At 40.0% G+C, this 16,674-nt stretch overlaps 3 protein-coding genes across 6 annotated transcripts in view; 1 reads left to right on the top strand and 2 right to left on the bottom strand.

Annotated features, from left to right (window-relative positions):
* Positions 1-1,295: 1,295 nt before the first annotated feature.
* On the bottom strand, positions 1,296-9,008 carry pin1 (peptidylprolyl cis/trans isomerase, NIMA-interacting 1). Its single transcript, XM_076884723.1, has 5 exons — positions 8,850-9,008; positions 5,113-5,195; positions 4,224-4,332; positions 4,038-4,148; positions 1,296-2,077 (listed from the first exon to the last, which is right to left on the bottom strand). Exons 1-5 carry the CDS (start codon positions 8,905-8,907, stop codon positions 1,968-1,970), a joined length of 471 nt encoding a protein of 156 aa, XP_076740838.1. The 5' UTR covers positions 8,908-9,008; the 3' UTR covers positions 1,296-1,967.
* A 71-nt stretch (positions 9,009-9,079) lies between these two features.
* Positions 9,080-11,256, top strand: ubl5 (ubiquitin like 5). Its single transcript, XM_004568996.6, has 5 exons — positions 9,080-9,219; positions 9,519-9,582; positions 10,522-10,605; positions 10,690-10,727; positions 10,980-11,256. Exons 2-5 carry the CDS (start codon positions 9,527-9,529, stop codon positions 11,021-11,023), a joined length of 222 nt encoding a protein of 73 aa, XP_004569053.1. The 5' UTR covers positions 9,080-9,219; positions 9,519-9,526; the 3' UTR covers positions 11,024-11,256.
* A 2,513-nt stretch (positions 11,257-13,769) lies between these two features.
* The window catches only part of vav1 (vav guanine nucleotide exchange factor 1), a 29,235-nt gene continuing 26,330 nt past the window's right edge, over positions 13,770-16,674 (bottom strand). For all 4 annotated transcript variants that reach the window (XM_076884722.1, XM_004568998.6, XM_004568997.6 and 1 more), the window contains 5 exons: positions 15,767-15,877; positions 14,944-15,031; positions 14,631-14,760; positions 14,083-14,234; positions 13,770-13,996 (listed from right to left, as the gene is read on the bottom strand). In XM_076884722.1, the coding sequence (XP_076740837.1) occupies positions 13,943-13,996; positions 14,083-14,234; positions 14,631-14,760; positions 14,944-15,031; positions 15,767-15,877 (535 nt within the window). In that variant the 3' untranslated portion in view covers positions 13,770-13,942. The remainder of the gene's footprint in view (positions 13,997-14,082; positions 14,235-14,630; positions 14,761-14,943; positions 15,032-15,766; positions 15,878-16,674) is intronic.

Genomic DNA, 16,674 nt, shown 5'->3' with positions numbered 1-16,674 from the left:
TAAATCAACTTGAAAACAAACCTAACATCCCAGAAATTAATGTCTATTATTGTGCTTTATGACAGCCTAAATATGAGTATTTGACAGCAGCTTTTACAGATTTTAATTACATCAGTTTTATGCGGTTTGTTGTTTCCATTTGTCCTTTAATATTTTTCATTTGGAACCTTTTTTCCCCTATAGATGTCCTTTGTTGGGATGAGAAGCAAGAAGTAGTTTTCCTTTAATGCGCTGCATTGCTCACATGTTTGAAAGGTCTTTATTTTTATAGGCTATGAAAAAGAAAAGCCTCGCATACAAAAACTAAGGATCTATACACACCTGTTTTGAAGACCCAACACATAACACCAGATCAGAGGTTTAAAAGTGCGTGGAAAGGGTCTCCAGTTTCAAGTTTCTGGGTGTGCACATAGACACAGACCTCCAATGGAGCTCTAACACCTCTGCGGTCTTAAAGAAGGCCCAACAGCGTCTCCACTTTCTGAGAATCCTCAGAAAAATGGACCTGAAGAAGGAGCTGCTGACCGTCTTCTACCGCTGCTCCATTGAAAGTGTGCTGACATATTGCATCGGTGTGTGGTTCTCCAGCTGCACCACAGCACACAGAAAGGCACTCCAGAGGGTCATCAACATGGCCCAAAAAATCATTGGACATCCTCTTCCCTCCCTGAAGGACCTGTACAGCACTCGCTGTCTCAAGAGGGCACGCAGCATCCTACGGGACTGCACACACCCAGGACACCGGGTGTTTAAGCTGCTGCCGTCTGGCAGGAGGTTCAGGCTGCTGAGGTCCCGAACAAATAGACTCAAGGACAGCTTTTACAACAGGGCAATAGCCCTGATCAATGTAAATAGCTGACCTGACTGGATACCTCCCTGGACTTTTTAGGGGGAGGTAACAATGTTTAAAACGATAACAATAATATTTATATTTATAACAAGGTGCAATAATAATTAATGTGCAATAATAACAGTGTGCAATACACATACACTTATTCTTCTTTTTTATACTAAGTTAATATACTGTGTTGTGTTGTTTGTTACGTTGTGATGTGTCATATCGTGTCGTGTTGTCTTATATGTAGTGCCGACGTAGGACAGTTTTTCCAATTTCATTGTACTACTGTACTATGTATGACTGTGCAATGACAATAAAGAGTTATCTTATCTTATCTTATCTTATCTTAAAACCGATATACAATCTACACTTTAGTCACTTCCTGTCTCTTCCTAAAGAGTTTCTAAACTGGAAACGCTTGAAGGTGGTTAAATCATGGAAATAACAAAAACCAGACTTACAAAAGGAGATTTTATTTTTGCCTCAATGACACAACAGTGTTAACAGTTCATCTGAACATTGATGGTTTTAAAAGCTGTGGAGATTATTGTTAAAACCTGCAAGCTTTCAGCGGTGCCATCAAGGCATATCCAAAGGCCAGAAATCATGCGTTTTCAGAGTGGATTGTGTAAAGAAATAATTCCATTTTTTGAATAATGGAAAACACAAAGATTAACTCTAGTAAACTCAGAACAACAGTGCTTTCTCCATCTGCAGGGATGCTGCTAATATTAGAAAGTATTTGAACCTATTTTCCAAAACAGTTAAGGAACTGCTTTGGCACACATACAGTGGAAATGGGAAATCTTATGGGGAAACATACAGTAAGTGGTCCTTTAGAAGTCATGCACATACCAAGTAGACTTTAAATAATCCTCACTTATATGAAAGTTTCCATAGGGCGGTCACTTCAACAGGCACTGTCATCGTTAATAAAAGATCTTAAAGAATAATCGTTTAATGGTGCTTGGAACAAACGGATCCTGCCTCAAATGATGCGATGCAGGCTTTAAGCTTTGTTTACTGGGGTGCTATGTGCCATTAAAATAATCTGCAGGATTGACTGGGTTAGACTTTGTATGTGTGCTTGATGATGGAAGAGGAAAGTACAACGTGTGGAGTCTTCTTGTCAACCAGTGCGTAAGATGATGTGGACTCCAGAGTCAGTAAAAACAGGGCCGCTCATGTCTCCCACTTTGAGAGCAAAGGAGGCGTCTTCAAAAGGCTTCTGCATCTGACCTAAAGCAGAAACACACACTGAGCCATTATCCAAATAAAAACTCATACAACATGATGCACATCAGCACGTGCATCTATAGGTAATCATTCATTTGTATGACTATTTCATATTAATGACATATTAGCTAATTTACATGATTAATTACATTAATTTCTTTTATTCAGTTCTACAGAGTTTGTGCAGCTAGATAACAGGCTTGTACAGGCTAAGCCTACACTTGAAGCCACTTAGGTGTTCGATGGCGGGGGTGACGCGGTGCCACTCTTATGAATGAAACTTGAGAAAATCCAATAAATCCAGCTGTGCTTATCTTGCCCATTTAACACCTTTAATGCTTTCAATTGGTTGCATTTGTTGTTCAACAGTTCTCTTAGTTTCCAGCGTGTCACAAACCGTTTGCTCCTTCCGAACAACAACACCCTCTGATAATTACCTGTGCATACCTTAAGTAAGACACCATAAACATTCAAAAAGTGACCCCTAGTGGCACACAAAGGTAACAACACAAAAACAGCTCCTACAAGCCTAACGTACAGTTTCAGGTCAAACAAATGCTAGTAATAACTGCCAATAATCTTTTTCACTTCGCTGTGGACAAATTTGGGCCAACTCTTCTTTGCAAAATGTTTTAATTCAGCCACATTGGAGGGTTTTCAAGAACCAATGGCCAGATCAGCTCAACACAAAGCTACATTCAGAGGTGGACTTGCTGGTGTTTCAGATGATCATAATAAATGAGGTCATCACTTAAAATAACTGGCAGTCACCAGTGCTACCCCTAAAGCCTTAAAGCCTCGTGGCTGATGCTCCTATGGTATAAATTTGAAAATTGAGACTTCCTTCTTTATCGCATTCACAAGATTTTTCAGAAAACTTCACCTCTAATATTGACATTTAGGTAGGGCTGCTCAATTAATCGAATTTTAATCACGATTACGATCTGGGCTTTCAACGATCATTAAAAATGACTGAGCCGATTATTAGCCCCTCCCTCGTGCTTTACTCTCGCGCTGCTCCGTGTGGCAAATCGAGCGCACCTCTCTGCATTTCGAACACGCGTCACAACAATTAAGAGGACCCGAGGGAAGCTCGGAAAGCTAAGCAGAAGTTATTTGGAGAGGAGAGTGACTGCCGCTGGTTGAAAAGAGAGGTTAAAAACAAAACAAAACAAAAAACCATTATGGGTTCGCAGAGTCAGATGTGGATCAAGTAGACATAGTGTGTAAACTCTGCTACAGTGTGGTAGCTGCACCACAGGCCAACACTGCAAAGTTCACTAAACATAGATGTTTACATTTTTCATTTATTTTTTATATTGCAAACATTTGCACTGTTATCAGTATTTGCACACTATTTTATATTATTTTTTAAAGTCATTATTCAATACATTGTTATTGTTAAATAAATATCGTCAAATAATCGAGATCTCGATTTCAGTGAAAATAATCGTGATTATCATTTTTGCCATAATCGAGCAGCCCTACATTTAGGTTGAGGTTAATGAAATTTGAACTTGCCCGAGATTCTTAGGAGATACACCTATAGTGTGAACTTTGCTTTGAGTTATTGCATTCACAAACTTGTGCATTCATGCCACCCATGCATCAGGCGGAGTGACGACAATACCACATCGGCTTTTTACGGACGAGGGGTAAAAACTGCAACTTCTGTATTTACTCTGGTTATCCTTGTCTCATATTGAAAATCAGAATCAGAATACTTTATTAATCCCGAGGGAAATTAGGGATTGATGTTTGAAACGTGTGACAAATATGGAATTAAACTGTGCTCACAAACTGCTGGTTTAACTTGTCACTACTATCAGTTATTCATGCACTGAATGTTTGATCACTTGATGGAGAGCTATGTGCAGGATTTTGTTTTATTCAGAAAAACAGATGAAGGAGATGCTGAATGAGAGACTGCACTGAACAGAGAATGACATCACGCCGTGCATACCTCTACCAAACAGTCCCAGATCTCCACCATTCTTAGCGGAGCTGCAGTCGCTAAACTGAGATGCCAGGGACTCAAACTTCTCCTGTCCAGACTTGATCTGTTCTATGTACTCTGCACAGAAGACAGAAGATATTAAATGCATTCATCAGACTTCGTAAAATCTCCTCTCCATGCTGCCTTACTTACTCTGAATCAAATCCAAGGCCTCATCTTTAGATCGTGTAATGTTTTGTTCCCTCCAGGAAGATGGACGACGCGACTGATTATGCTTCACCAAGAGATGAGAGCAGCGTACCTGAATTTTAAAAAATATATACATATACAAATATATCAGTATTTGTGTGTTAACACTCCAGATGTTGGAGTATCAGAACCACTTTACAATTTGGATGGCAGAATTTCAACTTTACAGCAAGTCATGCAGCCCTACAACTACATTTGACTGGTTCTTCCTTTGACCTTCCACCAGATGTCATGAACATACAAGAACACCAATCAACATTACATAAGTCGCAAGTGTAAAAGAAAAAAAACAACAACAACTAAATTGCTTAGTCCTAGAATAATAAAATTAATTACTGTTTCAGTCCACCAGGTGGTGCTGTTGATGGTTTTTTCCCCCCTGTCTGCTTCATAACTAAGTATTGTGATAAGATAAGATACATACTGATCAGCAATGACGATAACCATTAGCTAAGTAAAAGCACACAGTTGTCCATCAGTCTTTATTAATAATCATGTGAAATATTAAATACTGTTAATGACTGGATTCCATTTCTCTGCACCGTTCCTCCTATCACTATTTAAATGCATACGTGTCATATTGCAGGCAGCTCCCTGATGTCTTACAGGAACATTTCAAATGTTATCCTGGAGAACGCTATCCCCCGGCCAAAATGATTTTTCACAACAGTTGTCGAATCATAAATAATTTGCAGGCATTACCAGTACCCTAGCTGGAATCTGAACATGCCGTGTAAAACGTGTTTCAGTACCTCTTTAGGGAAAGTAGCACTGACTCATCACGTGCATAAAAAAACAAACAAAAAAAACTAAACTAAACATTACACACAACCTTATCTGGCTCGCCACGTCCGTCTCCCACTGGACGTTCCCACTGGCTGGCATTAGTGATGTGGTTGAAGTAGTACACTTTGCCTGTTGAAGTAATGACAGAGAACCAGTAAATTCATTAAGCTTTATTAAGATCTTTTTAAACACATGTAAACACAACACGGACTCTGCAGCTACCCATTCACCCAGTACAGGATACTGTGCTACAGCAACTGGCCTCACTTCACACGAAAATGTCTAAGACTTGAGTTTTACACAGGGATGGCCGACGCTGAACCTAACAAGTTATCCTGGAGTACACCTGAGAGTTAGGCTACGTTCACACTGCAGGTCTTAATGCTCAATTCCGATTTTTTGATCAAATCCAATTTTTTTGTCTGCGTGTTCACACTACAAATAAAATGCGACAGCAAACGCGCTCTAGTGTGAACGCTCAAAGCGGCCCGCATGCGCAAAAGAAGACGTCACACACAACGCGCTCTGTTTAGACCCAGAGCAAACAGTATTGTTTGACTGATGGCCCTTAATATAAAGACTTCGGACTTTATTTTGTTATTTACATAATAATGTAGATAACTTAATAATGATCCTTATTGCTGTTTTAGAGAGGAGCGGTGCTTCAAAGGATAGCTGCAGATTTCTGTCAGAATCTGCAGATTATACAGTACAAATAAAATAATCACGTTTCTCCAACGTTGTCTTCCCAACAGTTTCACTGACATCTACACGGGATGGCCAGGAAGCGTTCGCGATGTCTTATTGGGCGCTTCTCCGGCGCTGATAATTGGCGTCTGTCTTGTGTCGGTGACGTAAAAGACGGATTTAATGCGACATGACCATTCAAACAGCAGTCGCTTTCTAAAACATCAGATATGTATCAGATTCAGTACCACATACGAAAGTGACCCAGATCGGATTTGCGCCGTTCACACTGTCATAGCATGATCGGATATGGGTCGCACAGGGTCAGAAAAATCGGATTTGATGCACTTTCGCCTGCAGTGTGAACGTAGCCTTAGAGCCATCATTTAAGCTGCTAAATGTCCACCTTTCTTTGACAGCTGATCACTGATGATGTGTGTAAGCCACTGTTGTGAGCTGCTAAAAAGAAAAAAACAAAAAACAAAAAAAAAAACAACCAAACTGCTTCCTGCCATGACTGTAAATAAAGGTAATGAGAGAAAAGCATCAGAGATGCTATCAAAAAGCCACAATAACCAAACTGACTAAAAAAAGCTTATTGTGTGAGTTTACAACTATGAGCAAAGCCTTTTATATTAGACATTAAAGGCCATCTGCACAGGAGAAAATAAATATCGCAGGATGTCTTCATAGAAGAACCACCTTTGAATCCTTCACGGCCTTTCAGCAAAAAGGTGTAAAAGGAAAAAAAATGCTGCTGAGGCCGTACACTTTTAAAAGAAGCACCTTTCTCTAGTTTAGGATTCGATTGTACTTAACAAACACTGAGTCAACTATACAGTTTCTTCTGTTTAAAAAGTAATTCTTATTTTAAGACTGTTTTCACGGACCACTGATTCATTTATTAGGCCAAATGTGACCTTAAAGCTGCAGTCCAACATCATGAAACCCGACTGTTTTTATCTTTGCAAATAAAGACTTCCAGGTAAACTGCTAAATGGTATACGCTCTGACACACAACCCTGCTACCGCTAATGTTCACTGATCGGCTCTTTTGCAGTGCTAACATTTTCATGTGTGGTTTCATAAGACCAAGATGGTGAAAGCCCAACTGCCACACTGCAAGTTTCAAAGCTGGTGCCCACAAACCACGGGGTGACATTAAAGTGGCTCTGCCCAGCTTTTATATGCTTTGGGTGCTTTCCATGACTCAAGCATGCCTCCTTTCTTCCTCTGGTCAGGCTCCATCTTCATATAAAGCAATTAGCTTGTTGTCCAGTACTAGTTGGCAACTAGTTGCTAGCACTGTCACTAGGAGACGGCTCTTCCTAGCCATCTCAGAGAGATGTGAAGGCGGTACGTGTCGATGGAGGAGCTGCTGTTGCTAAATGAGAACTTTGTGGTTTTATCGTCAGTGTAGAGTGAGTCACGGTGCACAGCTGGGCCACCTGTCCAACTCACAGACTCCCACACAAGCCCTCACTTAAGAACGATTTCAAAGCTTAAAGCAGCTTCTCCTTCACAGTCTGAAAGTCATTCAAATCTCTAACAGGCCAATTTAAAAAAAAAAAAAAAAAAACTCTCGAGCCATCTTTAGATATGCTAAAAAAAACAAAAACAAAATATTAGTATTTTTTATTTTATATCTTCCAAATATTTACCTTTGATTTATTTACTTGCGTTATTGCTACTTCCTTACTTATCTTTATTAGTCGTTGATATAACAGGCTACAAGGTAACAAGACAGGCAGCACTGTAACATATCACTGTACTAATTTCAGCAACTGCATTACATCATTTCACTATTTGCATTGAAAAGGTTCTTCAATTATCTCAGCAATGGGCAGATTGAACGAAAAGAGAGGAAAAAAAATCAAACCAGCAGTTTTCTTCCTGTGCTGCTGTCAGCTGAGTTCAGATTTTTGCAGGGAGGAGGAAAATGGTGGAGCAGTTTACAACATTTGAGAAGTGGTGATGTTGCCATTTCATTGAATGAAAGGATGAGATCACGAAGCGCAAACTGCATCCAGAGCAGAAACTGCTGCAGTATACTGTTAATGCAACATCTTTTTACAAACATCTTCACGGTGAAGAACCCAGAGTCGGTGTATCCTGACCCTTAGTCAGCAGCCAGAGCCCAACAGGTAATAAAGGAAGTGATGAGCCATCAGGCTCAGCCTCCATTTCTACCTGTACATGTTTCAACAGTAGAATCAGTGTGTGTCTGAAGGCTCCTTGAGTTGGTTTTCAACTTTGCCACGTGTTATCACTACAAAAAAAAAAAAAAAAAAAAAAAATCTTACAGCCTCCGTTATGATAGGGGTTTTTGTCACTGTGTGGGATGTAGCCTAAGGCTTATAATGCATCACAACATGCTGTCAGTCATGTTGCGGTGGAGTAGCGCAAAGTATAACGAGAAATTACTTTCTCCAAGGAGTAACTAGGTAATGCAAAATTAAACAAAAACAAATTAAATAAAAGTGTTTTAAGACTTTGAGCAACGACCCCAGCAATTTTCACCTCACAGTAACTGTTTTGTTTTTCTTTCTTTTTTAAGTAATTAGCTTCCTTGAGGGATGCTAAAATATTTAGGTTAACTGTATATTAAATATTACAGTGTTTCTCCGTGTAACTGTGCTGTATTAGAATTTACTGGTCCTTACAAAACACCACAGCACGAGAGCTATGACGATAAACTGTGTCACGTGAGGAGGGAGGAGAGAGGATGCATAAGTTTAGCATTCTGAAAAGCGTCCTACTGCTGGGACTCGTTCAGTCTGCAGGTGAGGTGCTGGGGCGGGCTGACGTCATGCAGGGCCCTGCCGCAGCCAGGTTGAATGAATCAGCTTTGGCGCGATAATGAAGCTAAAGTGCCTAAAACAAGCTGAGAAAACGCCACAATTAAATAAAGACAATGACAGCAGCGACTAACCCCTCGCTGCTTTTAGACTGCAATGATTAAACACGTCACTCCAACCTCGTTTCAGCACTAATGCACGATGCTGAGGTTGCTAGCTACTGAGCTAAGTTCACTATACACTGCAGTTTAGCTCACTATTTAGGACACTTAGCTTCTTTTGGCTCGTGTTTTATCACCTGAACTGCGGCTCATTCTTTTCTCCCATCCGGGCGGTAGGTTCTCCTCGTCTGCCATGTTGCTTTCTGCAGCAGCGTTTTCAAATTTGATTTCAATCTAGAAGCCGTGTGACGAACCAAGCTGCAGCTAGGCAGATTACGACAGTTGGCCTGACGTTTATGGTAAAAGTTGTTTCCAGTATTAGGTCCGCCATTGGTGGGGGTTTTTGTTCTCTGATAGGTCTAGTGAGAGCGCCAATCATCGTAGTCCTCATTTGATTGGTAGGAAGGCGAATTCGCAACTAAACCAGCTTTACGGTAAGCAGGACCGAGAGGTTTCCAGAAAATATCAGCGAAGGAAATAATTGTTTTTTCTGCTGCACGTTTCAAGGTAAGGATGACAGCTTCAACGTGCGGTTTTTATACGGTATCATAATGTTTCGAATTTTGAACACATAAAGCTGCCCATGAGTGTATTTAAATATAAGTCCCGTTTGTTACATTAACGTGGTGTTGTGAGCAACAGCTAACGTTAGCTAAACAAAACAACCTGGCTGATTTCAGTAGATTTCTGTGCCTGTGATTTCCAGCGCGTCTTCTATAAAACAAACTCACTATGGTTATCACCTACTTTATCATCTAATACCTTCATTTGTCTAACGTTGTCTCATCTCTTCCTTTTTTCTGCAGACGTAAAGATGATCGAAGTGGTTTGCAACGACCGTCTAGGCAAGAAAGTCCGGGTCAAGTGCAAGTATCCTTTGCTGAAACTCTGAAAATGATGCTGAATATTGTCTCTCAACATACACGTCAAAATAATGTTTTAGGTGCAGACATCTGGGATGTCTTGAGATGAGTTAACATAAGTCAGGATTTTTAACAGTACAGCATTCATCTGCATCTGCTTTCAACGCACGCCTGCTCTGAAAGTATGGACTTACTTTTAAGACGCAAGCAAAGCTCATTTATATTATAGAATGGTGTGGAGAATAGTTTTACAATGAATCTATTAACATATGAGTTTCTAGAGTATGTTATAAGACTAAAATTCAGTGTCACTGTTTATCTTGGCATTTCTTATGACTTATTTCATTCCGTTAATACAGAATCCCACAATTGCAAGTCTGTGGGTGATTATAATAGTCATATTTGAGATTTCAGCTTGTAAGTGAACTTTATTTAAAACGTCAGTGTCTTACATTTTGGTCTTTCATGTTCTTTTACCTTTTAATATATGACGCTATTTATGTTTATTATCATCAAATGATGCTTAAAAATGGTGCTTGCCCCCACTTGCCAACTCTTGACAGCAGATATAATACCACTTGAATGAACGCCACTTGACAATCAGCTAAAAGTCTGATGATTTTCAGTAACTTCTAGGTGTCGCAGCTTGAAGGGATCTTGTTTGATCAAGTGTTAGATGTGTTTTGCCTATAATGGGTTCAGGAGCAGTCTGTCACGGGGCTACAGAGAGAGTTGGACCAGTTTAGCTAGAACACTTTAGCCATCCTGCGTGTGTTTTGATTGAGGAAAGCAGAGCGTCCAAAGCTGCTGCGCCGTCCATCTGCAGATCAAAAGAAACAAAATGATATTAGCAGACAACGCTCAGATTTTTTTAACCACGCATTTGTTAACACTCTGGATGTTTTCCAAGCTGTTACACTGCCCTTCCTTAACTTTGGTGTTTCAGCTCTGAGGATACCATCGGAGATCTGAAGAAGCTCATAGCTGCCCAGACAGGAACACGGCATGATAAGATCGTGTTAAAGAAATGGTGAGCTGCTCAAATGGGATTTGATGTGCTTGATGACAAAAGCTCATCTATTTGGACCTAAATGTTGTCCTTTGTCTTCCACAGGTACACCATATTCAAGGACCACGTGTCTCTGGGTGACTGTATCCTTTAAAGGTTTTTTTTCCTGTAGTTATACTTATGTGGTTTTAGTTAGATTACCTTTAATTTAATAATGATAATGACCATGACATTATTACACCCTCACAGAACAACTGCAGTTCTTTTTATTGCACTCACAATGATCCATAACATAAATGTATCCATAAATTGTTTAAATCGGTTAAAAAAATATTTTTTTTTCTTGATTTAAAGATCAAGATTATTTTTGTTGTACTTAACCAAAAACTCTCCAGATGAAATCCACGATGGGATGAACCTTGAGCTGTACTACCAGTAAGCAAGAGGGGAACTACGAGTCAGATGTACAGATGTAAAGATGTTTCTTGCTACAAACACAAACACACATGCGCCGCTGGAATTGAAGGTCTCACACAACATGATGGAGCGAGAGCGACTCTCACACAGCAACAAGTTTTAATTTTTCCTCTCAAATTACTTTGTGAAAGAGACGTTGAGGTTTTTTTTGTTTTGTTTTTTGATATTTTGGAAATAAAACTGATATTTACCTGACTGTGAGAGTGAGTGCTGGTCTTTGTTGTCCATTAATTATTTTCTCATACTGGGTGAGACTGGGAAACCTTATGTATCGCTAACTCTTCTCCAAATTACTCTTTGCTTTCCAGCTTGCTGGATGAAGGTAAAGTGTTGGGCAAAAGCATGTAAAAAAACATGGAGTTAGTTGCTTTTGATGTTGGTGGTAGAAAGTAGAAGGGATTAATTGGTGCCAATGGGACTTACAAACTTCTCAGTGGATCTTGGCAATGATATTTGCCTATGGCTGTGCATCCAACACCATTCACGTGGGGATGTATATGAATAATTTCAGTGGAGGCAAATAGAGACCATCAGGTTTTCTAGGGGCCTTCTGCTCCAACTCCTCCACAAACTTTTAATTAGTCGTAGCTTTACCTCTGTACATAAGACCAGTATAGCTAATGAGTTTATCGCATATATGCGTTGCAGAAGCTCGATTTACACAAATGCTGTTTTCAACAACAAAAAAAGTCCTTTGACTTAAAAAAGTGATACTAACTGATTAATCAGCTTTGGCAGCAGTTCTCAGACTGTGAGCTGGGGTTGGCAACCAGGGGGAATTAGTATGAGCGCTAAAACTCCCTGTACACTATATGTTTAACCTCGATATGTTAAACCATTCTTTACCACATTACTCTGGTACTGGACCACATTTCAGAGGAAATTATAAGACCTTTGTGCATCTAACATGTACTTTTATTTTAGAAACCTTTCTGTAGTGTACTGATCAGATAAGACAGCTATAGTACAAAAACCACCTGCTTGTATTCACTGCATCAGCGTGAATTCATAAAAGGTCTATTGTGTAAACTATTTTTGCAGTACTACATGTCAGGAAGCCCGTGGCATTGATACTTTGACCTTTGTTGCAGCTAAATAAATGCTGCTACTACAAAGAAGTGCCATGGCCTGCAACTCTGTTTTAGATTTTAGATTTAGCATTACAACACAGATGTGGGCACAAAACCAGGCCCATAATCAAACATTTTCCTAGTTTGGTGTGTAAGAACATGTCTGCACTGAACAAAGCCATCCAACATGTTTGAAGTGGAAGCAGCACTTTTGGCAAAGTGAGAGCAAAGTCCTGCTGCCATGGAGACCTAAATCACTTACTTATAGACTCAGTCTTATTGGACATGGATAATATTGTCTGTCCCAACACTTCAGAGCTTTAGCCAACAGTCATTCTAGGTTAACTGACATTTCTGGCAATTGATGTAAACCTTTTACTAAAACTGCATCAAAGAAGGAAAAGAATGAGAGGACAGTCGTGCACAGCTGTGGAAAGACAAACAACAACTGCTGAATAAGGGAAGACGTCAAATGTGATAATTAGAATCCCTATATACTAGTATCATTTCCAAATTGTTGCCAATACAAGAATTTGAATCATTTTTAAAAATAAAAGGCAAGTTTTACCTTATTTGACGTTGAAGAAGAGATCAAAGTAACGTCCAAAGTAATGTGATAATTAGAATCCCCATTTATCATTCTCCATATGCTGTCAATACAAACAATAGCAGTAAGAAGGTTTACAATAGCTCTTCATAGTATTATTATCACTTTGACCTTCACATGTATCTATTGAAGTTGAGGGAGAGGTCAGACGTGACACAATATTCTAAATCTTTATGCATTACTTTCTAACAATACACACTATATACAGCAAACCAAGCCTAAAATACTCTGTTGTAATACTATTACTACTAATACTACTACTAATAATTAATAATAACACAGCAGTTAGTTACATGCATGCACTGTAAAGAAAGAGTAAGGGCACTTGTTCACACATACTGTTCTTCACCTTTTCCCTACAATGGCAGAAACAAATCATCATGTACTCGTTTCTCTTGTAGTGGTTTTAGTGTCAGTCCTCCACACTGGCTAAACCTTTTAACCACTAAACACCTACTTTGCAACCCCCAACCTCCCACTATGTTTCTCTGTGTTTGGTGGTCTACTGATGTTCTTGGTCTCCTGGTTTCTTACGGGTTGCAGACTGCAGTCCAAATAAAGAAAACTGTCTTGTTCACGGCCTCTTTTTAAAACCTTTTTATTTGTTGTTGTTGCTCCCTGAGCCTGGTTCTGCTGGAGGTTTCTTCCTGTTAAAAATGAGTTTTGCCTTCTCACTGTCTCACTGTTATTTTTGGGTCTTTGCTTTGCATTATACAGCGCCTCGAGGCAAATGTTGGAACTTTATAAATAAAATCGAGCTGAACTGAATTGTCAGTTAGCTTTAGGTTTAGCTTTAACTTTAAGACTGCACCACATGAAGTCACATTTGCTGCTTTGGTAATCGGAAATCCGCTGCATACACGATGTACATTAAACACCCTTTTTTCAGTTTTTAATTTAATTTCACATGAGATCACACAAACACTTAAACGTGAGCTTAAAAACAACACAGAGGTGGTGTTGTAAACTGTAAATTTCGAGTAGATATAATGATATGGTTAAAATCCATACATGAACCAGACATCATCAAGCTGGCTGAACAGAGATTTTATTCACATCACTAGACACTCATCACATAATCACAAGTAGCTACTGGCATTCTCGTTCATACACACAGCCACACTCCTGCATGTTGGTTAATGCAGTCCCTCACACAGACCCCTACACATCGAGAACGAGTGTACATATCACATCCATAGGAACATCAGCAGTAGTCAGAGTAATCCTCCTCCACATAGTTGGCTGGAAAGAACCCCACCTGGAAACACAGGAGCAGTGCAGGTCAGACAAGAAAACAGCAAATAAAAAAAAAATATATTTTTTACATTTTTTCCGTGCTCTCACCCGGCCGTACACCTCTCCTTTCCACCAGCCACTGTGACCCTTCTTGGAAAGGATCTTGATGGTGTCTCCTTCCCGCAGCGAGAGCTCGGAGCGGTCCCTGGCCGAGAAGTCATACCTGGCCCTTGCGACGCCAAAGCTCCTCATGCTGCCCCCTGTGAGACAGAGCCCACATTGCAGCATGGAACAGCTTAAAGGAATAGTTTTGGGGAAACAGTCTTACCCCATTCCTCGCAGAGGAGTTTTCATGAGCGTTATCATCACCACTCATGTTAAACAGAGTTAAAGCAGATTTTAACTTACAATAAAGACTGGAGATGGCAAAAAGAACTCATGCGGCTATCATAAAGTCATTTCTAGACTCTTGCTTTTGTTCAAAATAAAGAAACGTGATAAAAATGAATATGAGAGCTCCATGATCTGTAGTGATCTGCACTTCCAAAACTAGGAGGTGGGTTGCTCTGTCATTTTGCACAGACATTTGCAAGTCACAGAGGACGACTTTGGTGATCACAGTGAGGACTGTAGGAGGTGATGGAGATCTTCTGTACCTGGTGTGAAATTGGGCATGTTGTCAGACAGGTTGCTTTGCTCCGGTTGTTTGAAAGGTATACAAAGTGTGGTGTCCAGGTCCTTAAAGTACTCCTTCAATGAGGTCTGCTGGTAATACTGAATCATCTCCTAATATGGGAGGGGGGCGGGAGGAGAAAAGAAGCGTGAGAAACGTAAGAGAGATGTTAGTTGTGGTTAGAGAGGAGGAGCTGAGGTCAGCAGCAATCCAGCACTAAAGATAATGTTCAGCGGTAGGTTTGGTTTCTCTTGCTCTGAGGCAGTGCTTCAGCTTTATGACTGTGTATGACTTACTACTAGCTCCTTGAAGGCCTTCTTGTCGTTGATGCGGTAGAGGCCTTCACTAGAGGTGATCTTAATGTGTCTGATGTCCATGTTGAACCTGAGGGAGGAGAGAGGTGAATATTAAAAGCCACAGTCTGGGAACTCAGTCCACGTGGAGGCTGAACGGCAAACATAGCGATGGCTCTCCAACGACAGAATCGAGAATTTTTCACTTCTGCAAAGATGAATGGATTTTGTTGGCTCATGAATTATAAACAGATCATGCATTAAATGCTTTGTCAGTCTGGATTGTTTCCCTTGGTTTTGAGAGGAAGTGATACTTCGTTTACTGCACATTTACGCATTACACGTGTTTGGTGAAACAGCTCCAAATTTCCAAACCGTTTTATGGATGGGGAACTTTTTAAAGAGGAGGTTTATTTTACAAGAGGATGACAATGCAGTATATTTCCTGATGACGTTTTGTATGATTTTATTAAGTTAAATGCTCCTTTGATGCAAAAAGATGTTCATCCTTCCATCCATTTTCTTCCGCTTATCCGGGGGCCAGGTCGCGGGGGCAGCAGCCCAAGCAGAGCAGCCCAGACCTCCCTCTCCCCAGCCACCTCCTCTAGCTTGGCCAGTCGAGATATATAATCTCTCCAGCGTGTGCAAAAAAAAAAGTGCTCTTTCTTATTGTTTTAGGGCAGATATGCAGCTTATCCTTTAACAATTAAGGTTTGAAATGCAATCGGACCAATAATAGAATATTTTAAAAAATTGCTTGTAATTTGGCCATCTTCAAATCAACAGATAGATAATCAAACAGTACTTTAACTGATATATGTCTTACTTAATGCTGATAGCATACTCTCCTCCATCTTTCTGCCGCACGAGGAAGGTACCATCAGAGCGGGACATTAATAGGTTTTTGGCGGCCGTGCGGTCCATGTTTCCCGCAAACCTTCAATCACACAGAGAGAACGAGAGCGTCAGTTTTTATTTTGAGTGAATACTGTAGCCTCTGCAACATTAATTCACACAGTTATTTTTTGACAACAGTCACAAGACCAATCAAGTTACACTGCTATCAAACACACACTTTGTCACTACAGCATTACTTGGCCTTCTTTGACAGTTATAGACGTGAGAGCAGACAATGATTCAAATATGAGTGTCATTACAAAGAAACAATCATTTCACAAACAGCACCAAAGTGTTAAAAATTTAGGATCCAGACAAATGTGAAAAATGGTCAGTATGGCAAGCTTTGAGCCAAATTTGAAGAAATCCCCTGAAGACATTTGTGAGATATTTCATTAAAGTGGGTAGCCCTAAAACAAAACACCTCTGGCTTCGCTCTTCGCTGACAGCTAGTGAAAGAAGCTTTGCCTTTAGGGGTTTTTACCAGAAAGACTGTATAAAGAAAAATAGTAGGCTACACTTAGTCCAATGCTTTAGTTGAAAGCCCATCAGTTCACACCTTAACCACATCTTAAAAAGCTATCAAATTAAATGTATCGGTTGCATTTCCCTGCACAAGCGTACATAATTCTGAAAAATACTTTCAAACGAGCTTTAAGCTGATGTTGTTCTCTACAAACTCTGATCAATTATTTTGATAATGGAAAGCTCTGTTTATAAGAAAAATTATGTTGTCTGACTGTACATGATCAGTCGTGTTCACTTTCCTGTCCTTAATGTCATACTTTTCATTACCACCAGGTGTCGCCAAACTGACACATTTTCTAACACGCTGTC

This window comes from Maylandia zebra, linkage group LG6, assembly GCF_041146795.1.
Source record: "Maylandia zebra isolate NMK-2024a linkage group LG6, Mzebra_GT3a, whole genome shotgun sequence".
NCBI classification, from domain to species: domain Eukaryota; kingdom Metazoa; phylum Chordata; class Actinopteri; order Cichliformes; family Cichlidae; genus Maylandia; species Maylandia zebra.
This window is presented reverse-complemented; position numbering and strand designations above follow the sequence as displayed.